Source organism: Lontra canadensis, unplaced genomic scaffold (assembly GCF_010015895.1).
Source record: "Lontra canadensis isolate GAN:19392208 unplaced genomic scaffold, GSC_riverotter_1.0 scaffold24, whole genome shotgun sequence".
Taxonomy (NCBI): Eukaryota; Metazoa; Chordata; class Mammalia; order Carnivora; family Mustelidae; genus Lontra; species Lontra canadensis.
The window spans coordinates 11,663,916-11,688,892 of NW_022631018.1; the positions used below are offsets into that span (position 1 = coordinate 11,663,916).

Here is a 24,977-nt window from a genome sequence, read left to right on the forward strand (position 1 = left end):
TATTAGGTAAATGATTTGCAAATGTTTCCTCCTTATCTGTGTATGTACTTTACTTTTCTTAATGTTGTATTTAAATTGTAATGAAGTACAATTTATCATTATTTTTCTCTCATGGGTTATACTTTTGATTTATACAGATGAAATCTTTGACTAACCCTAAATCGTGAAAATTTTCTCCTACGATTATCTCCCATGTTTCAGTTTATGATCCACTTTAAGTTAATGTTTTTATATGGTATAAGAATTTAATTTTTTTTCACATGGATATCCAAGTGTTCTAGCGCCATTTGTTGAAAAGATTATCCTTCTCCCAATGAATTGCTTTGCACTTTTGCTGAAAATCAATTGGCCACAAATATGAGGGCTTATTTTTAGACCATTACACTATGGTTCCATAATACCAAAACTACCAGTAAGTTTCAAAAGACTGTCAGATAAATCCTCCAATTTTTGCTGCAAAAGGCTATTATAGGTCTTTTATATTCCCAAATAAATTTAAGGATAAGCTTCTCAATTCCAACAAAAAAGTCTTATCAGAATTTTGATGGGGATTTCCCTAAATGTATACATTAGAGGAGACTTGAGGTCCGAACAATTCCAAGTTTTTTGATCCATTAACCGTGTACATCTCTTCATTAGATTTTCCTTCATTTATCTCAGCAATGTTCTGTAGTGGTCGTCCTCTGGTTAATTCCCTCTGCAATGGTTGTTTTTTGACAGTTATGTCCACTTTGAAATTTTGTTTTTTCTTGAGAGGATTCATCAATCTCTTCATGTTAGCACAGACAGAAGTCTACCAGCCGTCTTTGAAAAATTTTTTGCAGATGCAATGTCTTTACTAATTAATACAACACATTACTTTTCATTACTATTGCTTTTGACAGTCCTTCCAACTAATCTGTGAGTGATGTCAGCTAGATATCTGCAGGAAGGAGAGGAAACACAGCTTTTGCAAGACCATGTTACAATAGTTATAAGTAGTTTTAAGTAGACTTGTTCAGTATTAGAGAGATGCTAATCTTTTTATTATTACTAAATAAGAGCATGGACTCTGGAGCCAGACTGCATGTGTTCAAATTCCATCTGGCCATTCCCTGGTCCTCTGATTAGGAAACGAGTCTCATCCCCCTCCCTCTGCCTCAGTCTCCTCAACCATAAAATGGCAAGAGTAATAGTGTATACCTTACAGAGTTTTTGTGAGGATTAAATGATATATATATAAAGTAACTTAGAAGAGGATCTGCACTTAGTAAATTCTACCCAAGTATTTGTTCATTTTGCTTATTTGGGAATGAGAAGGTTTTACTATTTGTACCTTGACATATCTGGCTTATAATATGGAATAGCACAGTACAGTATAGTATAGAATACGGAAACATGGTCATGACATTTTAAGTGAAAGGCATATTAGAATTGGAATGCATGTATGACTGCACCTACGTAACTATTTACACAAACAAAACCTGGAAGGAACATATAAAATTAAAATATTTGTTTTGTGGTAATGAGATCATGGGTAACTTTATGTAATTTTTATAATTTACACTTTTTGTTTAATAATTTAAGAACAGGGTACAAATAATATTTTTATGGGAAGCCATTCACTTTCACTCCCTAACATACATGGTTAATTTTATTTGCAATAAGTTATCTTTTAATAAAAAGTGAAACTTAAAAGAGTACCTGGGTGGATCAGTCAGTTAAGCATCCAACCCTTGATTTTGGCTCAGATCATCATCTCAGGTCATGAGATCAAGACCCACCCTCACTGGGCTCTGTGCTGGGCATAGAGCCTGCTTAAGATTCTCTTTCTCCCTTTGCCCTCCACTGCTCCTCCACCCCCAACTTGTGTGTGCTCGCTCTCAAAAAAAAAAAAAAAAAAAAAAAAAAAAAAAGTGATACTTATGAGACTTCTGAGAATATCAACAAAATTTTTTCAATTTCTTTTTTTTTTTTTTTTTTTGAAAGAGACAGCATGAGCAGTGGAGTGGGGGCAGGTGTGGGGTAAGGGGTGGGGGAGAGAGAGAATCCCAAGCAGGCTCCATGTCCAGCATGGAGCCCAAGTCTGAGCTTGATCTCACGGACCCTGAGGATCATGACCTGAGTTGAATCAAGAGTCTTATGCTTAACTGGTTGAGTCACTCTGGTACTCCTTTTTAATTTCTTTCAAAATTTTAATTTTTGGAGTTTAAAAATGTGAATATGAGAATCTAGTCATAGTATTAATTAAATAAATTTCAAAATTAACATAATAGTTGCTTTCTAGCTTCTATACTACAAGTTCTGTTGAGAAGAAATTCGGCTCTCTTCACTCAGGTCCCAGACAGAAGAGCTGGTATAGCAATGACAAAAGTATTCTCTGGTTATCCCTCTTAATGAAGAAACACAGTTCAAACTAAACCAGAAAATGAATGAACAGAAAGAAACAGTGAAGAGGCTCAATCATGGTGAACTGAAAGTTAAAGAGGAAGAGAAGCAAAGGCTATAAAAGGAGCAAAAGTAGGGAAGAGACTTAAAAGGCAGCAGAACCCAGATCCATCTCTATTTCTCTAGGAATAAATATTTCCTTGGTATCATTTGTCATTAAATACTACCCCACCATACGAATTTGCTCTCAAAGTTCTACTCATCATTCATCATACCTTTCAATTTAGCAAGAAAAGGTAATGTCCTATTTTTATTAACTTAGGAGACAGGCTTTTATTTTTATTCTTTGCATCTCATCACACTCATAAGAGTATTGCTTATAAATTCTCTCCAAATATGTATTTCTGGTATAAACTCAGTAGAACTTTATGGTAACTAATAAAATAAAACCAAGGGGTGAATACAAGATTTGCTCTACATACAAACTGATTATTAAGTAATATAATTAAGTAATATAATTTTTCTTGAACTATATGCATTTTTTACTAGGTAGTTTGTTTAGAAACTATATGCAGAGGCCTTCTAGAGTTTAATTACATTTCTCACATCAAGGTTACTCTTAAAAGAACCTTCAATTCTGCCTAATAGATAAATAATATTTAATTTTATAGTCATATTAGTCAAACACATGAAATAACAATTATGTGACCTATTTGTATAAAACTCAAATATTGTTAGTTTTATTTTAGTGGAAATAACTAAGAGTTACATGATCACCTTCACATATTTTTCATACTTTAAAGAAAACATTCATACTACTTACTGTCTCTACTACCTCTAGCCACTTCTCACAGTGTCTGTGTACATAAGTTCCATAAGACTTTACCAAATGGACAAATGGAGTTTTTTCTCAAATGGACAATGGAGTTGTTTTCAGGTAAACAAGCAAAGTCATTATTAAATGTATAAAGAACCAAAGAGTCATGGGGAAAGTAGTGAAAGATGCATGAAACACAAGGGAAAACAGAGAGACAATAAAGAGTCTCTCTTTTATGACTACTTAGTCATGGTCTTTCAGTCTCTTATTGGAATAACTAATAACTGAACAAAATACTTTTATTGGAGGAAAATCCTAGAAATTATTATAAAACACAATTACCCAAATGTTCTTAAATATAAATAAGATTAAAACGTCTAGATAATATTAGAATTTTTACAACTGTTTGTTAAGAACTGATGAAGAAATGCAGAATAATGGCAGTTCAAGAAATCTCAGCTACTAAACGGAAAACCATTCCATTTAAGTATTTGACATTTTGTTCATAAATCTGGCTGAATGGTTTTGCTCTTTATTCAAGCTACAGTGGTTTAGGCAGAGTTCGTTTCTCTAGATTCCTAACTACCAACAGTATTATTTCTAGCTATTAGAAGTTTTCCATCATGAATAGGACAAAAGAGTTGTCAAAACTTCTCCAGTTTAGCTTAAATGTTCTTGTTCTTGCTCTTGCCAAGGGTCACCTTACCTCCAACAGCCATGAAAGAGTAAGTACCAAATATGGGAGGAAAGTGTGAAAAAGAGAATTGATAGAAAGTGAAATAAAGAAGAGAGGCTCGAAAAATAAATGGGACAAAGAATATGATGAGATAAGCAAAACCCTCTCTCCAGAACTCCCGTACAGACTGTTGTAATGAAAACTCGCCTGTACCAACCCTGCATATAAGGAGAAATATTAAACCCAAACTGGCCATCAAATACAAAATTATCTACAATTTCTATCACAGTGCTGAACATTTAGCATGTGCTCAGGAAATAAAAACTAGGTTGTATCACTCACCTTATCAAGTTCACTTGTCAGTTTTTTATTTTCTTCAGTTAATAATACTTTTTCTCGTTCATACTGTTGTTTGAACTCATTTTCAAATTCTTCCCTTTCACTTTGACTAACATGATTCAAAACATAAGAGGGGGAAAAAGGCAATGGAATTAAAGTTAAAATAACATATCCCCGATTGGCTACTGTACCATGCACTTTTAATTCTGAAAAATTACATATCTTAAATGTACCAAATCCCAATCTTCCCCCTTAAAATTAAAAGTCACATTCCTTTCAATTAACAGACTTGTCTGCCTAACAATGGCTACTTTGCTTTTCATTTGAAAATCTGAGAAGACATCTGTGATTTGTAGACTTCATGCCTGTGCTCACCTTATTTGGTTTTATATGTACCAGGACGTATGGGAAAATGAAGAGGTTAGGGAAAGAAGGGAACACATGGGCCCCAACATGTTTCCTTATACTCAGCTCAAGATTGTTAGCAAACCCTCAGTGAAATTTCCAATAATTCTCTCGATATATTCAGCCCTTCCTTCCTTCTTACCTAAGTACCTACCTACACACATATGCATACATACACAACAAATTTAATATTATAAAACTTATTTTAAAATGATAGTTCTGAGAAGCACAACTGATTCACCCTTAGAGGTAAACACAGTGCTAACAGACTTTTTGGAAACCACCTAATGGAGAAAGAGGAATCAGTTTTCAAACACTGAGTTGAAATGCAGATGAAGAGGCTTATATTCTAAACAACCAAACGGTCAACGAAGAAATCAAATAAATTAAAAAAAAATATGAGAAGACAAATGAAAAAATGAAAACTCCATGGTCCAAAATCTTTAACACAGCAAAAGTAGTTCTAAGAAGGAAATATCCAATGATACATGCCAACTCAAGAAATAAAAAGCTCAAATAAACAATTTAACTTTACGCCTAAATTGGGGGAAAAAAGACAAATGAAATCTAAGGTGAGTAGAAGAAAGGAAATAATAAAGATCACATCAGAAATAAATAGGGATTAAAAAAAAACATAATTAAACCAAGAACTGGTTCTTTGAAAAGATAAACAGAACAGATAAACCCTTACACCCAGACTCATCAAGAAAAAAGACTCAAATACATAAAATCAGAAACAAAAGAGAAATGAACCACAGAAATATAAGAATAAGAGAGTACTATGAAAAATTATATGCCAACAAACTGGACAAACTACTTCTAGTTTTTCTGGGATAAATTCCCAGAAACACACTATCTTCCAAACTAAATCAGGAAGAAACAAAAAAGTCTGAACAGACCAATTACTAGTAACAAAATTCAATCAGTAATCAAAACACTTCCCCAAATAAAAGTCCAAGACCAGATGGCTAAACATGTGAATGCCACCAGACATTTAATGAAGAGTTAATACCTAACTCTTCTCAAACTGTTATAAAAAAATAGAAGACCATAGATATTTTCCAAATACATTCTATAAGGCCAATATTACCCTGATACCAAAACCAAAGATACCATTAAAAAAAAAAAAAGAGAACTACAGGCCAATACCCCTGATGAACATGGATATAAAAATGTTCAACAAAATACCAGCAAACCACATTCAACAATATATTGAAAGGATCATTCAGCATAATCAAATTTATTCTGGAATGTAAGGATGGTTCCATGTACACAAATCAATCAACATCATATACCACATCAAGAAAACAAAGGATAAAAACTGTGTGGTCATCTTAAAAGATGAAGAAAAATCACATGACAAAATTAAACTTTCTATTCATGCTACAACCCTCAACAAAGTGGGTTTAGAGGGAACACACCTTAATATAATAAAGGCCATCTACAAAAACCCCACAGTTAACATCCTCCATAATGGAGAAAAACTGAGAGCTTTTCCTGTAGGGTCAGAAATAAGACAAGGGTGTCCACTTTCACCACTTTGATTCAACATAGTACTAGAAGCTGTAGCCACAGCAATTAAAGAAAAAAAAAAAAAAAAAAGGAATATGAGGACCCATACTGGTAAGGAAGAAGTTAAACTGTCACTATTTGCAGATGACATACTATAACTAGAAAGCCCTTAGGACTCCACTAAAAAAACTATTAGTAATAAATGAATTCAGTAAAGTTGCAGGATACAAAATTGATACCCAGAAACTGGTAGCATTTCACTAATACACTAATAACAAAGTAGGAGAAGGAGGAATTAAGAAAATAATTGCATTTATAATCACACCAAAAGGAATAAATAAAATAGCTAGAAATAAACTTAATCAAGGTGGTGAAAGACCTGTACTCTGAAAACTACAAAAGAAACTGAAGATGATATAAATAAATGGAAAGATAGTCCATGCTCATGGATTGAAAGAATTAATATTGCAAAAATGTCCATACTAACCAAAACAATCTACAAGATTCAATGCAATACCCATGAAAATAGCAACAGCATGTTTCACAGAACTAGAACATGTAATCCTAATATTTGTAACGCACTACAAAAAACCCCAAGCAGCCAAAGCAATCTTGAGAAAGAACAACAAAGCTAGAGGCATACTACAAAATTTCAGAGACTACAAAGTTGTAGTAATTAAAGCAGTAAGGTACCGACACAAAAATAAACACACGGATCAATGGAACAGAGACTCCAGAAATAAATCCACACTTACCAATTAATCTATGAGAAAGGAGTCAAGAATATACAATGGGGAAAATATAGTCTTTTCAATAAATGGTGCTGGGAAAACTGGACAGCCACAAGCAAAAGTATGAAACTGGAGCACTTTCCCACACCATACACAAAAATAAACTCAAAATGCATTAAAGTTCTAAATGTGAGACCTGATACAATTCCTAGAAGAGAACACAGGAAGTAATTTCTCTGACATTGGCCACAGCAACATTTTTTAAGATATGCCCCCTAAGACAAGGGAAACAAAAACAAAAATAAACTGTTGGGACTTTATCAAGGTAAAAAACTTGCACAGTGAAGGAAACCATCATTAAAACGAAAAGGCAACCTACTGAATGGGAGAAGATATTTGCAAATGACATATCTGATAAGGGATTAAAATCCAAAATATACAAAGAATGCATACAAGTCAATAAAAAAAACAAGTAATCCAACTAAAAAATGGTAAGAGGACTTGAATAGACATTTTTCTAAAGATAACATACAAATGGCCAACAGACACATGAAAAGATGCTCAACATCACTGATCATCAGGGAAATGAAAGTCAAAACCACAATGAGAGGGGAGGAGTCAAGATGGCGGAGAAGTAGCAGCTGAGACTACTTCAGGTAGCGGGGGATCAGCTAGATAGCTTATCTAAAGATTGCAAACACCTACAAATCCAACGGGAGATCGAAGAGAAGAAGAACAGCAATTCTAGAAACAGAAAATCAACCACTTTCTGAAAGGTAGGACTGGCAGAGAAGTGAATCCAAAGAGACGGGAAGATAGACCGCAGGGGGAGGGGCCGGCTCCCGGCAAGCGGCGGAGCAACGGAGCACAAAATCAGGACTTTTAAAAGTCTGTTCCGCTGAGGGACATCGCTCCAGAGGCTTAACCGGGGTGAAGACCACGCGGGGTCAGCGTGGCCTCAGGTCCCGCAGGGTCACAGAAGGATCGGGGTGTCTGAGTGTCGCAGAGCTTACAGGTATTAGAATGGGGAAGCCGGCTACAGAGACAGAGCCGAGGAGTGAGCTCACAGCTTGGGCTTAGCTTGAACCGGTCGCAGCCTTGGTGAGCTCGGAGCGCGGCCGGAAGCCAGGGTGACGGGAGTAATTGGGCGCTGTTCTCTGAGGGCGCACTGAGGAGTGGGGCCCCGGGCTCTCGGCTCCTCCGGGCTGGAGACTGGGAGGCCGCCATCTTCATTCCCGTCCTCCGGACTCTACGGAAAGCGCTCAGGGAACAAAAGCTCCCGAAAGCAAACCCGAGCAGATTACTCAGCCCGGCCCCTGGTAAGGGCGGTGCAACTCCGCCTGGGGCAAAGACACTTGAGAATCACTACAACAGGCCCCTCCCTCAGAAGATCAACAAGAAACCCAGCCAGGACCAAGTTCACCTACCAAGGAGTGCAGTTTCAATACCAAGGAGAGCAGCGGAATTCCAGAGGAGGAGAAAGCAAAGCACGGAACTCAAGGCTTTCTCCCCATGATTCTTTAGCCTTGCAGTTAATTTAATTTTTTTTTCTTTTTCAATTTCTTTTTCTCTTCTTCTGTTAAATTTTTTTAACTTTTACCCTTTTCGTTTTTAACGTTTTTAACTAGTTTATCTAATATATATATATATATTTTTTTCCATTTTATATTTTTTCTTTATTGGTTTTCTTTTCTTAATTGTTTCTTTCTTTTTTTTTTTTTCTTTCTGAACTTCTTTTTATCCCCTTTCTCCCCCCTCATGATTTGGGATATCTTCTGATTTGGCTAAAGTATATTTTCCTGGGGTTGTTGCCACCCGTTTAGTATTTTACTTGCTCCTTCATATACTCTTATATTTGTCCAGATAATGACAAGGCGGAAAAATTCACCACACAAAAAAGAACAAGAGGTAGTACCAAAGGCTAGGGACCTAATCAATACAGACATTGGTAATATGTCAGATCTAGAGTTCAGAATGACGATTCTCAAGGTTCTAGCCAGATCAAAAAAGGCATGGAAGATATTAGAGAAACCCTCTCAGGAGATATAAAAGCCCTTTCTGGAGAAATCTAAGAACTAAAATCTAACCAAATTGAAATAAAAAAAGCTATTAATGAGGTGCAATAAAAAATGGAGGCTCTCACTGCTAGGATAAATGAGGCAGAAGAAAGAATTAGCGATATAGAAGACCAAATGACAGAGAATAAAGAAGCTGAGCAAAAGAGGGACAAACAGCTACTGGACCACGAGGGGAGAATTCGAGAGATAAGTGACACCATAAGATGAAACAACATTAGAATAATTGGGATTCCAGAAGAAGAAGAAAGAGAGAGGGGAGTAAAAGGTATATTGGAGAGAATTTCCCCAATATGGCAAAGGGAACAAGCATCAAAATCCAGGAGGTTCAGAGAAGCCCCCTCAAAATCAATAAGAATAGGTCCACACCCCATCACCTAATAGTAAAATTTACAAGTCTTAGTGACAAAGAGAAAATCCTGAAAGCAGCCCGGGAGAAGAAGTCTGTAACATACAATGGTAAAAATATTAGATTGGCAGCAGACTTATCCACAGAGACCTGGCAGGCCAGAAAGAGCTGGCATGATATATTCAGAGCACTAAACGAGAAAAACATGCAGCCAAGAATACTATATCCAGCTAGGCTATCATTGAAAATAGAAGGAGAGATTAAAAGCTTCCAGGACAAAAACTGAAAGAATTTGCAAACACCAAACCAGCTCTACAGGAAATTCTGAAAGGGGTCCTCTAAGCAAAGAGAGACCCTAAAAGTAGATCAGAAAGGAACAGAGACAATATACAAAACAGTCACCTTACAGGCAATACAATGGCACTAAATTCATATCTCTTAATAGTTACCCTGAATGTTAATGGGCTAAATGCCCCAATCAAAAGACACAGGGTATCAGAATGGATAAAAATACCTATCTATATGTTGCCTACAAGAAACTCATTTTAAACCCAAAGACACCTCCAGATTTAAAGTGAAGGGGTGGAAAAGAATTTACCATGCTAATGGACATCAGAAGAAAGCAGGAGTGGCAATCCTTCTATCAGATCAATTAGATTTTAAACCAAAGACTATAATAAGAGATGAGGAAGAACACTATATCATACTCAAAAGATCTGTCCAACAAGAAGATCTAACAATTTTAAATATCTATGCCCCTAACGTGGGAGCAGCCAACTATATAAACCAATTAATAACAAAATCAAAGAAACACTTCAACAATAATACAATAATAGTAGGGGACTTGAACACTCCCCTCACTGAAATGGACAGATCATCCAAGCAAAAGATCAACAAGGAAATAAAGGCCTTAAATGACACACTGGACCAGATGGACATCACAGATATATTCAGAACATTTCATCCCAAAGCAACAGAATACACATTCTTCTCTAGCACACATGGAACATTCTCCAGAATAGATCACATCCTCGGTCCTAAATCAGGTCTCAACCGGTATCAAAAGACTGGGATCATTCCCTGCATATTTTCAGACCACAATGCTCTGAAGCTAGAACTCAATCAGAAGAGGAAATTTGGAAAGAACCCAAATACATGGAGACTAAACAGCATCCTTCTAAAGAATGAATGGGTCAGCCAGGAAATTAAAGAAGAACTGAAAAAATTCATGGAAACAAATGATAATGAAAACACAATGGTTCAAAATCTGTGGGACACAACAAAGGCAGTCCTGAGAGGAAAATATATAGCAGTACAAACCTTTCTCAAGAAACAAGAAAGGTCTCAGGTACACAACCTAACCCTACACCTAAAGGAGCTGGAGAAAGAACAAGAATGAAACCCTAAACCCAGCAGGAGAAGAGAAATCATAAAGATCAGAGCAGAAATCAATGAAACAGAAACCAAAAAAAAAAAAAAAAAAACAAAAAACAATAGAACAAATCAATGAAACTAGGAGCTGGTTCTTTGAAAGAATTAATAAGATTGATAAACCCCTGGCCAGACTTATCAAAAAGAAAAGAGAAAGGACCCAAATAAATAAAATCATGAATGAAAGAGGAGAGATCACAACTAACACCAAAGAAATACAGACAATTATAAGAACATACTATGAGCAACTCTATGCCAACAAATTTGACAATCTGGAAGAAATGGACGCATTCCTAGAGACATATAAACTACCACAACTGAACCAGGAAGAAATAGAAAGCCTGAATAGACCCATAACCAGTAAGGAGATTGAAACAGTCATCAAAAATCTCCAAACAAACAAAAGCCCAGGGCCAGACGGCTTCCCGGGGAAATTCTACAAATCATTTAAAGAAGAACTAATTCCTATTCTCCTGAAACTGTTCCAAAAAATAGAAATGGAAGGAAAACTTCCAAACTCATTTTATGAGGCCAGCATCACCTTGATCCCAAAACCAGACAAGGATCCCACCAAAAAAGAGAACTACAGACCAATATCCTTGATGAACACAGATGCGAAAATTCTCACCAAAATACTAGCCAATAGGATTCAACAGTACATTAAAAGGATTATTCACCACGACCAAGTGGGATTTATTCCAGGGCTGCAAGGTTGGTTCAACATCCGCAAATCAATGTGATACAACACATTAATAAAAGAAAGAACAAGAACCATATGATACTCTCAATAGATGCTGAAAAAGCATTTGACAAAGTACAGCATCCCTTCCTGATCAAAACTCTTCAAAGTGTAGGGATAGAGGGCACATACCTCAATATTATCAAAGCCATCTATGAAAAACCCACCGCAAATATCATTCTCAATGGAGAAAAACTGAAAGCTTTTCCGCTAAGGTCAGGAACACGGCAGGGATGTCCATTATCACCACTGCTGTTCAACATAGTACTAGAAGTCCTAGCCTCGGCAATCAGACAACAAAAGGAAATTAAAGGCATCCAAATCGGCACAGAAGAAGTCAAACTATCACTCTTCGCAGATGATATGATACTATATGTGGAAAACTCAAAAGACTCCACTCCAAAACTGCTAGAACTTGTACAGGAATTCAGTAAAGTGTCAGGATATAAAATCAGTGCACAGAAATCAGTTGCATTTCTCTACACCAACAACAAGACAGAAGAAAGAGAAATTAAGGAGTCCATCCCATTTACAATTGCACCCAAAACTATAAGATACCTAGGAATAAGCCTAACCAAAGAGGCTAAGAATCTATACACAGAAAACTATAAAGTACTCATGAAAGAAATTGAGGAAGACACAAAGAAATGGAAAAATGTTCCATGCTCCTGGATTGGAAGAATAAATATTGTGAAAATGCTATGCTACCTAAAGCAATCTACACATTTAATGCAATTCCTATCAAAGCACCATCCATTTTTTTTCAAAGAAATGGAACAAATAATCCTAAAATTTATATGGAACCAGAAAAGACCTAGAATAGCCAAAGGAATATTGAAAAAGAAAGCCAAAGTTGGTGGCATCACAATTCCGGACTTCAAGCTCTATTACAAAGCTGTCATCATCAAGACAGCATGGTACTGGCACAAAAATAGACACATAGATCAATGGAACAGAATAGAGAGCCCAGAAATAGACCCTCAACTCTATGGCCAACCAATCTTCGACAAAGCAGGATAGAATGTCCAATGGAAAAAAGACAGCCTCTTCAATAAATGGTGTTGGGAAAATTGGACAGCCACATGCAGAAAAATGAAATTGGATCAATTCCTTAAACCACACACAAAAATAGACTCAAAATGGATGAAGGACCTCAATGTGAGAAAGGAATCCATCAAAATCCTTGAGGAGAACACTGGCAGCCACCTCTTCAACCTCAGCTGCAGCAACATCTTCCTAGGAACATCGCCAAAGGCAAGGGAAGCAAGGGCAAAAATTAACTATTGGGATTTTATCAAGATCAAAAGCTTTTGCACAGCAAAGGAAACAGTTAACAAAACCGAAAGACAACTGACAGAATGGGAGAAGGTATTTGCAAATGACATATCAGATAAAGGCTAGTGTCCAAAATCTATAAAGAACTTAGCAAACTCAACACCCAAAGAACAAATAATCCAATCAAGAAGTGGGCAGAAGACATGAACAGACATTTCGGCAAAGAAGACATCCAAATGGCCAATAGACACATGAAAAAGTGCTCCATATCACTCGGCATCAGGGAAATACAAATCAAAACCACAATGAGTTATCACCTCACACCAGTCAGAATGGCTAAAATTAACAAGTCAGGAAATGACAGTTGCTAGCGAGGATGTGGAGAAAGGGGAACCCTCCTACACTGTTGGTGGGAATGAAAGCTGGTGCAACCACTCTGGAAAACAGCATGGAGGTTCCTCAAAATGTTGAAAATAGAACTACCCTATGACCCAGCAATTGCACTGCTGGGTATTTACCCTAAAGATACAAACGTAGTGATCCGAAGGGGCACGTGCACCCGAATGTTTATAGCAGCAATGTCTACAATAGCCAAACTATGGAAAGAACCTAGATGTCCATCAACAGACGAATGGATAAAGAAGATGTGGTATATATACACAATGGAATACTATGCAGCCATCAAAAGAAATGAAATCTTGCCATTTGTGACGATGTGGATGGAACTAGAGGGTATCATGCTTAGCGAAATAAGTCAGTCGGAGAAAGACAACTATCATATGATCTCCCTGATATGAGGGAGAGGAGATGCAACATGGGGGGGTTAAGGGGGCAGGAGAAGAGTAAGTGAAACAAGATGGGATTGGGAGGGAGACAAACCATAAGTGACTCTTAATCTCACAAAACAAACAGGGTTGATGGGGGGAGGGGAATTGGGGGGGTGGTTATGGACATTGGGGAGGGTATGTGCTATGGTAAGTGCTGTGAAGTGTGTAAACCTGGGGATTCACAGACCTGTACCTCTGGGGATAAAAATATATGTTTATAAAAAATAAAATTAAAAACAAACAAAAAAACACAATGAGATAGATATCATTGCACACTTGTCAAAATGGCTAACATAAAAAAAATGACAAGAAATAAGTGTTGGCAAGGATGTGGAAAAAGGAACCCTCATGCACTGTAGGTGGGAATGCAAACCATCGAAGCCATGGTGGAAAACAGTGTGAGGGTGCCTCAAAAAATTAAAAATAGAAATACTGTATGATTCAGTAATTCCACTATTGGGTATTTACCTGAGGAAAACAAAACACTAATATGAAAAGATTATATGCACCCTTATGTTTATTGCTGCATTATTTACAAAGCAAAGATAGGGAAGCAACCTAAGTGTCCATCAATAGGCAAATGGATAAGGAAGATGTGGTATATACATACACAAATGGACTATTACACAGCCATAAAAAGGGATGAGATCTTGCCATTTGTGGTAACATGCATGGGCCTAAAGGGTATTAAGCTAAGTGAAAGAAGCCTGACCTAGAAAGACAAATACTGTATGATTTCACACATGTAGAATCTAAAAATCAAAACAAATGAACAAACAAATGAAAAGGAGAATTAGACAAAGGGAACTGATGGTTGCCAGAAGGAAAGGGGATTGGAGGATGGGCAAAATGGGTGAAGCAGAGCAGGAGGGGCAGGCTTCCAGTTATGGGATGAATAAGACACAGAAAGAAAAGGCACAGCTTAGGGAATCTAGTCAATGATACTGTAATGGTGTCGTACAGTGACAGATGGCCGCTACACTGGTGAGCACAGCGTAACCTGGAGAGAAGGTCAATCGCCATGCTGTACAACTGAAACTAAGGTAACACTGTGTGTCACCTTGTATTCAATTAAAAAAAATTTAAAGAGGCTTATATCTTAGCAGTAAATGAACTTCAGTATGGATCTGGTCTGGGAAATTTCATATGATTAATTCCAAGTCAACAAAGAACTTAAGTAATGGCTGATTTAAAAAATGTAATCTTAAAAATCTCTTACATCACTATATTATAAATGAAATTACATTTTAAATTATATATTCTGGGAAAATAAACCATCCTGTGTGTACAGGCAAATAGGCCACTTAAAAAAAATTATCTATAGTCAAAGTTCAGTTATGTTTGCATCCCAATGTTTATAGCAACAATGTCCACAATGGCCATAATACGGAAAGAGCCCTGATGTCCACTAATAGATGAATGGATAAAGAAGATGTGTACACACACACACATACACACAGGAATATTAGTCATCAAAAAGAAATGAACTCTTGTCATTTGCAAGGATGTGGATGGAACTGGAATGTATTATGCTAAGCAAAGTAAGTCAGACAGAGGAAGCACATGATTCCACTCACACATGGAATTTGAAAAATACAACAGGATCATAGGGGAATGGAAGAAAAAATAAGATGAAAATAGAATAACATAAGAGACTCTTAACTCTAGGAGAGAGACTGAGGGTTGCAGGAGGGGTGGGTTGGGGGGACAGGATAAGTCGGTGATGGACACGAAGGAGGGCATATGATGTAATGAGCACTGGGTGTTACATACAACTCAGGAATCACTGAACACTATCCCTGAAACCAATGATACACTCTATGTTAACTAAATTGAATGTAAATAAAATTTTTTAAAATCATCTTTCTTGATTCAGAAGCAACTCCAAATAACAAACAAGACAAAAACTTGAGAAATTACAAAGAAGCCTTTCAGAAAAATATGTACACAGATGAACTGAGTAAAATTTCTAAGTAAAACTCTTCCTATTTTTTCCTACTAGCATTAAACAAAGCTGACATCTCTTCCATATGAAAACAAGACAAACACATTCTTCCCTGAACCCTATGTTATGCTTCATTTGCCAATTCCCTGCCTTCCTGTTCACTGGGAACCACCTGGAAGCCTTGACAGGGTGTGCTGTACCCACTTTCTCATTGTCTAACTGTTCCTTACCATACAAAATCTGGCTTCTGCGTGCCACCACCCCAAAAACCTGTTCTCACAACCGGCCATGGTCTCATTATCGTATTCAATCTACCTGCCACCTTTGACACCGTCGCCCGTTTCCTCCCTCTTGAAATGCTATCTTCTCCTGGCTTCAGTGATGCCACGCCTGGTTTCCAGCCTCCATCTCTGCCCTTGTGGACCCCGCTCTTTCCGTCCTTCTGGTAAATGACCATCCTCCCAGGTATTCCGTTCCAGAGCTTGACTTCTCTCTGCACACCTCCCCTGAGCTGGTTCACCCACTGTACCACCTGAGTCCAATTACCTGGTATGCTGATGAATGCCGAATTTAATCTGAAGCTTTTCTGGGCTCCCTTCAACTGCTGACTTGGTATCTCCACGAAGACGTCTCACAGAGCACCAAATTCAACACGCCCAACTCAGGAGAGTGCCACACAAGTTCCTACCATCCTATTTACCTTCCTCATACACTCTACTATCTCTTCACCTTCTCTAGGTGAAAAGCACAGCTCAGCCCAAACCCTCCACTTATACACCTGTTCGAGTACATGGTTTCTGCACTTTTCTCCCCATGTTGGATAATTCCTACCAAATTAAAACATGGTGTTATTTCTCCCATCTAAAAACAGAAACAAAAGGCAAAAAAAACTTCTTTGGAGATCAGTTTCTCCTCCAACTACTGCTTCCTCGTACTGCTTGCTTTTAAGAGATTCCAACTACTATTCTGTTTTCCAACTGCTTTCCTTCAAGTCTTGGATCCCACTGTGGGGCTTTTGCCCCTCTTGTTCCACTGAAATTGTTTTTATCAAAGTTACCAGTGAGCATCATATTGTTAAATTCAACTTTCACTGCCCAGACACCTCATCGTACTTGATTCAGACCTCATCTCATGTAACATGTAGATGGATTTGATATGCTTTCATCACGTGGCTTCCAGGAAACCAAATCAGTCCGGTCTTCTTCCTATCATTCTCAGCTGTCCACTTGGCCATTTCTTCCTCATTTCCAAACTCCTAAAGACTGGAGCACCCCAGGGCTCAGTGCTGGGCCTCTTTTCTATCTACCAATCACTAAGTAATCTCATAGAGTCTGTTTTAAATACCATGTGAGTGATAAAATACTCCCAGGATTTTTTCTCTAGCCCTAAAATCCAGGCTGATCTATCCAATGGTCTACCTGACATCTTAACGTGGGTGTCTAATAGGCATCTCAAACATAACTGTTTCTCTCTAAATGGTAACTATAGTCCCCTGACTGCTAAGACCCCAAACCTCAGTATCATCCTTAATTCCTCCTCTTCCTTTCTCACTCCGTATCTAGTCCACAGCAGAAACCAGTGTCTTTACTTATAAGGAGTATCAGAATCCCAACTCTTCTTACTACCACTGCTGCCTCCACCCTAAGCCAACACACCATTCTTTTGGGCCTGGACTACTTCTAAATCATTTCCAGGCTTTTCTCTTATCTAAGTCAGCCTGGTCTTAACCCAGTAGTCAGAGTAACCATGTTAGAACACAACCCAGTATTTGTCAGTTTTCCACTCATAATCCTGCAGTACGTCCCTGCAATGGTTTTCTCCCGAACGAATAACCAGAAGTCACCCGTCACAAAGCCTTGCCCAATCTGGTCTGGCTCCCTCTTGTACTCATCTCCTACTCTTCTTTCCCCTTAAGTCTACCTTGGCCATATTGGCCTCCTTATTATTATTTTTAATAGACCTATTTTTAAGAAAAGTTTTAGGTTCATAGAGATTTTCCACATACCCCCCAGCCCCCCAAACATGGGTACAACCTCCCCACCACACCACCCCCAGCAGAGTGGAGCATGGGTTCCATCAGTGACCTTGCAGTGGACGCATCGCCTGGGTTGGGACACGTGTTCAAAACACACGCACCCATCACAGCATCATGCGGAGGGGCTGCGCTGCCCTGGACATCCTCCCAGACACCTCTGCCTTCTCCCAAGCCCTGGCAACCACTGCTCTTTATCCTGTCTCCATAGTTTTGCCTTCTTGTTATTTTTTTAACAGCCTGTGCTCTGTATAGAGCATTCTTCTCCTCCATCTGTAGAGATGCCTCCCTACATTCTTCAGCCCTTACTTCAATTACCTTCTCAGCATTCTTTCCCCAGACCAGTCTATACAGACACTTAATTGCCCCCTCAATGCTTCACGGCCCCATCCTGTGCTGTATTTTTTGTTCTGGCATTTATCATTACCTAATATATTCCATATTTTTTACTTATTTTGTTTGTAGTCTTTCACCTAAATAAAGGAAAGCTCTGTAAGGACAGAGATTTTGTCTGTCCACCGCTACATTCCCAGGGCCTGTAACAGAATAGTTGCTTTATCCACCAAAGGCCCTAAAAATTTTTTTGTTGAATGAATGGACCAAACTAAATAAATTTTGGCTTCCAATATAAGTTGAGAATAACAAAAGCATATATTCAGCTAAAATCCAGAAACAGGAGCATCACTAGCAATTTCTCCCATCTGGCCATCATGGCACCCAGGTTCTGGCTCTCTGGGATCCTCTGAGCCCACACGCTTCCCTCCACCTTCACAGTCAGCACCTACGGTCCTGATCATCCCTCGAAGCCAGGTTCCCACCTGCCGTCTGCTCCCCTCAGTCCTGCTCCACACAGGAACAAGAGTGATCTTTCAAAACCAGAAGTACCACCCTGTGACCTGCCTTCAATGGCCTTAGGATGATGTCTAAACTCCCTGCTCTGCTTCATGATCTTAAGTCTACTACCCTCTGCAGACCCACTTCTCACCCTCTCATCTTTCTGTGGCTCCACCACAGGGAATAGCCTTAGTATTCTGAACGTGCCATGCTCCCCGCTTTTCCTCTCCATCCCAGCACATTCCGCTACCCCCGTCTGGACACTCTTCCACCGTTAATTTCTTGTTTCTTTGGTTTTGTCCAAAAAACCCAGACATACCAAAGTCACCTTTTGTGTGTCATCTATGGGAGCTTCTGCATTTTGCCTGTACTTATACTGTCCCATTTGCTGCCTGTCATGATGTAGTATAATCTCCTATTTACTGATCTTGGCTTTGGGCTCCTTAGGACTGCAGTAAGTGGACTGCTCGTGTATCTCCAGCCCTTGACACACAGGCACAACAGGCATCCAGGAAATATTTATTAGAGGAGTAAATAAGTTGATTCTTACCTCTCTCTCCTGTTTTTTTCCAATTTGTCTTTCAAAATCATAATTTCCTTGTTGAGGGCAAGTTGCTGGCCTTCTGAATCATGAAGCTCCTTCTTCAGATTTTTAATTTCATTTGCATGTATTCCTTCTCTTTTAGACAATTCTTCTTCATAAAAGATACTTTTCTTTTCTAAATCAGTCTTTAGTTTGGTTATCTCTTGCTGATGTTCTATGCTGCACAGTCCTGGTGAGTAACTAATTTGTTTTTGCTATAGAAGTAATAACAAAAAATTGATTCATCTATAAGAATAATAAAATATCAAATAACTTCTTTCTATAAATAAAGAACCGCTTCTTATAGTTCAATATTATTTTTGTATATTATCACACAAATAAAACTTTTTTTATTAAAGCTATTCACCTTTTTTTGGCAATATGTTCCAAATAGTTTTCTCAGTATGTATTCCCTTATTGTGTTGTGTTTTATAGCAGATTATATATCTGTAGTTTCTGCTCATAGTTATATAATTATTTGTTTATATTTATATTTCTAATGTATACAGAATTATTGTTGGTGTATGGAGTGAGAGAAAAATCTAACTGGATCCTATTTCTGATGTGGAACCAATAAAGAATTTTAAGTATGTTTGTGTCTTTAGAAGATTTAGTGGGGTAGGGAATGACAGAGCTAGAATGTACAAAAAGCTTCTCCAATGGTCCAGTGAGAAAGACGAAGGTCTAATCAAACATCTTCACATCCACTAGAAAAAATGATAGGTTTCTTGGCATTTAGGTAGGGCATTAGGGACAAGAAATTTAGCTGAAAGCCAACTTTTTTAGAAATTAGGATGAAATATATTCTCAGTAATAAGGTGCAAGGAAAATGCAAAGTCCAAAGCATTCTCCAGACAGTGGCTAAAGGGTGAGCAGAAACAGACAGACAGAGATTATGCCTTTAGACCTTTATTCCAAGGAGCTCTATTCTTTTAGCTACTATTTTAACAAACTGCTTTCACAATTTCCTCTGTGGATTATCCAATGCTGGCATATAGAACACAACTTCCTACTGCGTGAGTTGGTCTTGCAACCCTGGGATCGTTTGTTTTCTAATTATTGAGTTTTAAAAGCTCTTAGTATATTTTGCATAACAGTCTTTTATTAGATAAGTCTGTAGTTTTTCAGTCTGTGCCTCATCTTTTCATTCTCTTCACAGTGTCTTTTCCAGAGCAGAAATACTTAATTTCAATGGAGTCTAATGTATCAATTCTTTATTTCATCAATTGTACCTTTGGTGCTGTAGGTAAGAAGTCACTGTCCTAGGTAATCTCAGTCTTCTGTATTATCTTCTGGGAATGTTGTAGTTTCATATTTTACATTTAGGTCTGTGATCCATTTGAGTTAATTTTAATAAAGGGTGTAAGTTCTACGTTTAGATTCATTCATTCATTCAATTTATTTGGATGTCTAGTTGTACAGCACCACTTGAAAAGACAATCTTTATTCCATTATATTGCCTCCATTCCTTTGTTAAAAATGACTTGTCTGTATATTCATTTGCCAGTACCACATGGTCTTGATTATTGCAGGTTTGTGGTAAATCTTGAAGTCAGGTAGTGTCAGTCTTACAACTGTATTCTTTTCCATTAGTATGGTATTGGCTATTCTAGGCCTTTCATCTCTCTGTATAAACCTTAGGTCTAACTTGATGACATCCACAAAAGGAGATGCTGGGGTTTTGATTAGGAATGCATTAAATCTACAGGTAAAGATAAGAAGAACTGAATCTTGATACTGAATCTTCTTACCCACAAACACGGACTATCTCCATTTATTTAGTTCTTCCTTGACTTCTTTTATCAGAGTTTTATAGTTTTCCCCACATAGCTCTTTTGCACACTTTATTTATACCTAACTATTTCATTTCTATGGGTGCTAACATTAAGAGTTTTTAATGTCAAATTCCACTTTTTCGTGGATGTTATACAGGAAAGTGACTGGCTTCTGTGTATTAACCTTCTATCCTGCAACCTCCCTATAATGGCTTATTAGTTTCAGTTGTTTCATCAACTTTTTTTGATTATCTGTACGGGTGATCATGCCATTCCTGAACAGTTTTACATCTTCCTTCACAATCTGCATACCTCTTATTTTGTCTTGTCTTACTACATTAGCTAGGACATCCAATACAATGTTGAAAGGTAACGGTGAAAGGTATATTTTCAACCATGCTCTTGATTTTAGTGGGAAAGAATCAAGTTTCTCACAAGTATGATGTTAGCTCATTTTCTGTTAAATATTCTTTACCAGGTTTAGAATTTACTGACCGTTTTTGTCTTAAATAGATATTGGATACTGTCAGATGGTTTCTTTGCCTGTATTGAGATGATCATGTGATTTTTATTTTTTAGTCTATTGGTGTGATACATTTTATTCATTGATTTTTTGAAAGTTTGAACCAGGCGTGCATACATGGGAGAAAAATCCCACTAGGGCATCGTGTGTAATTCTTATTACACATCGTTAGAGTCAATTTATTAATATTTTGTTGAGGATTTTCTCATCTATGTCTATAAGGCATGTTGGTCTGCAGCTGTTTTTTCATATAATGTCTTCATCTAGTTTTAGTATGAGTGTAATGCTGGTGTCATAGAATAACTTAGTAAATATTCCCTCTGCTTCTGTCTTCTGAAAGAGATTGCAGAAAATTAGTATGACTTCTTCCACATGTTTTATAGAATTCACCAGTGAACATATCTGGGCCTGGTGCTTTTCTGTAAGGTTATTAATTATTGATCCAATTTCTTTAATAGACAGAATCCTTTCAGACTATTTCTTCTGTGTCAGCTTTGGCAGCTTGTGTCTTTCAAGGAACTGGTCCATTTCATCTAGGTTATCAAATCTGTGTGCATAAAGTTATTCACAGTATTCCTTTATTAACCTTTTGATGTACATGGGATGTGTAGGGATGTCACCTTTTGATTTCCAATATGAGCAGTGTCTTCTTTTTTCTTTATATTTGGTTTTATCCATATTTTATTTTATAAGAAGAGTTTAAAAAATATAGCAGAAATTACAGCACGCAAAACAATTAAGCCTATTCTGTGCAAAAAGATTTACTACAGAAAACTTTAACGAGAAATTATAGCGTCAAGAGAAATGCAAATATATGAAATAATATAAACTAATATTGACAGGTAATCCGCTTCTTTTCAGGTATCCAGGGAAGTTATTAAATTTATATAAAGTACTCACTATGCTTAAAATTTGAAAAATCTGACTGAAAGACATTTTTACTGGAAAAATGAAAATGAACCAAACTACCTCAAAATGGGTGAAAAATAAAATAAAGCATTAATAAAGCTATAGTATAACAAAGAACGTATTATAGAAGAATTCCTTCAGATTTCAAAAGTTTATTTCCATGAGCACAAAGAAAAAGGAAATATTCCTTTCTATAAAGTTAACATAACCCTGAAACAAAAACCAACCAAAAGAGCATACAAAAAATAAAATGACAGACTTATCCCAGTATAAATTTAACAACAGAACTTGCTATTAAAATGTTAATAATTCTAATCCATTGCTGTATTGAAATTCTATTATACCAGCAACTGATTCCCAAATGTAAGAACAGTTTAATGCTAAAAGGCTGTTGATATAATTACTCTCAAAAATAGATGAAAGGGATCTTTTTCTTAATTAGCCTGAAAAAAGACTTACCTATTTTACTATCTTTTCAAAGAATAAGCTTTGATTTCATTTTTCCCCCCATTGGTTTCCTGTTTTCAATTTAATCAGTTTAAGCTCTAATTTTTATTATTTTTCTTCTTCTGTTAACTTCAGGTTTAATTTGCTCTTCTCTTTCTAGTATCTAAAGTGAAAGCTAAGATGATTAATTTTAGATCTTTTTCTTCCTTGTATATGCATTCAATGCTATAAACTGCCCCTAAACACGGCTGTCCCTATATCCCACAAATTTTAGTAAGTTAAATTTGTTTTCATTTCTATTTAGATCAAAATATTTAAAAATTTCTCAAGATATTTTCTTTGACTCATGTGTTAGTTAGAAATACTTTGGAATTTTTCCAGCTATATTTCTGGTGTTGACATCTAGTTTAATTCCACTGTGGTCTGAGAGCAGCCACTGCATGATTTCTATTCTCTTAAATTTCTTAAGGATTTGTTAAGGTTTGGTTTATGGACCAGAATGCGTGGTCTACTTTGGTGGATGTTCCACGTGAGCTTGAAAAGAAGGCTCATTCTACTGTTACATGAAGTAGTCTATAGATACCACATCCATGTGGTTGATGATGTTGTTGAACTCATCTACGACCTTACTGATTTTATGGCTCCTGGATTTGTTCATTTCTAAAACAGGGTGTTGCAGTTTCCACCTATAATGGTAGATTCATCTATTTTTCCTTGCAGTGCTATCAGTTTTTGCCTCACACATTTTGATATCGCACTGATACATGCCTACATGTTAAGTTTTGCTACGTCCTCTTGAAAAACTGATTCTCTTATCATTATGTGATGCTCTTTTTATTCCTAAAAACTTTCCTTACTCTGAATTCCACTCTGAAATTAATATAGCTACTCCCACTTTCTTTTCATTGGTGTCAGCATGATATGTCGTCTTCTTTCACTCAGTTAACCTATATCTGTCTTTATATTTAAAGTGGGCTTCTTAAAGACAACATACAGTTGGATATTTTTTTGATCCAGCCTGACACAATCTCTGTTTTATAACTGATGTACTTAGACCACTGATATTCCAAGTGACTATTGATATTTCTGGATTAATATCTACCATATTTGCCACTGTTTTCCATTTATTGTCCTTGTTCTTTATTCCTATTTTTTTCTTCTGCTCCTTTTCTGTTACGGTTTTAGTTAAACAATTTATATGATCCTATTTTCTCTCTGTTCTGAGGATATCAGTTATGCTTCTTTTTTAGTGGTTGTAATACAGTTTGCAGTATTTGCAACCAATCCAAGTTCAGTTTCAAAATACATTCTACCACTTCATGAGTAGTGCAAATACCTTAAAATGAAATAATCCTAATTCCTCCTCCCATCCTTTAAATCACTTTCATACATTTTAGTTTAATACAAGTACATATAAGCTTGTGTGTATGTATATAGAATCAAATACATTGTTATTAATATTTTGAACTATTAGATTAAGAATAAGAAAAAAAGTTTCTATTTATTTCACCTATTTATTTCACCTTTGCTTATTCCTTTTCTGATGCTTTTGCTTTATGTAGATACAAGTTTCTGACCTATACCATTTTCCTTCCCTCTAAAAAAAAAATCCTTTTAACATTTCTTGCATGGCAGGTTTACTGGCAAGAAATCCTCAAGTTTTTGTCTCAGAAAGTATTTCTTCTTCACTTTAAGAATAATTTCATAGGGCACAAAATTCTAGGTTGATTTTTTTTTCCTCTCAACACTTTAAATATTTCATTCTACTCTCTTCTTGTTTGCACAAGTTTCTAAGAAGTAAGGTGTAATCCTTGTCTTATATCCTCTGGGTTTTTTTTGTTTTCTTTTGTTTTGTTTTTTTGCTTTGGCTTTCAGGGTTTTTCTTTCTCTCTGACTTTCTACAATTTGAAAATGGTATATCTAGGCGTAGTTCTTTGGGCATTTTCCAACTTGGTATTCTCTGACTTTCCTGGATCTGTGGTTTGGTGTTTGACACTAATTTGGAGAAAATTCTTAGTCCTTACTGTTTCAAATATTTCTTCTGTCCTCTTCTGTCTTTCTTCTCATTCTGGTATCTCCATCCTCAACTTTTTTTTTTTTTTTTTTTTTAAAGATTTTATTTATTTATTTATTTATTTGTCAGAGAGAGAGAGAGAGAGAGAGAGAGAGCGCGCGCGCGCGCGAGCGGGAGAACACAAGCAGGCAGAGCTGCAGGCAGAGGCAGAGGCAGAGAGAGAAGCAGGCTCCCCACTGAGCAAGGAGCCCGATGCGGGACTCGATCCCAGGACCCTGGGATCATGACCTGAGCTGAAGGCAGCGGCTTAACCAACTGAGCCACCCAGGCGTCCCATCTCCATCCTCAACTTTTATAGTTGCTCCACAGTAT

At 36.9% G+C, this 24,977-nt stretch overlaps 1 protein-coding gene across 21 annotated transcripts in view; it reads right to left on the reverse strand.

The window, feature by feature from the left end:
- The window catches only part of CDC42BPA (CDC42 binding protein kinase alpha), a 324,447-nt gene that overhangs the window by 82,471 nt on the left and 216,999 nt on the right, over window positions 1-24,977 (reverse strand). For all 21 annotated transcript variants that reach the window (XM_032862852.1, XM_032862845.1, XM_032862842.1 and 18 more), the window contains 2 exons: window positions 18,905-19,152; window positions 4,203-4,308 (listed from right to left, as the gene is read on the reverse strand). In XM_032862852.1, the coding sequence (XP_032718743.1) occupies window positions 4,203-4,308; window positions 18,905-19,152 (354 nt within the window). The remainder of the gene's footprint in view (window positions 1-4,202; window positions 4,309-18,904; window positions 19,153-24,977) is intronic.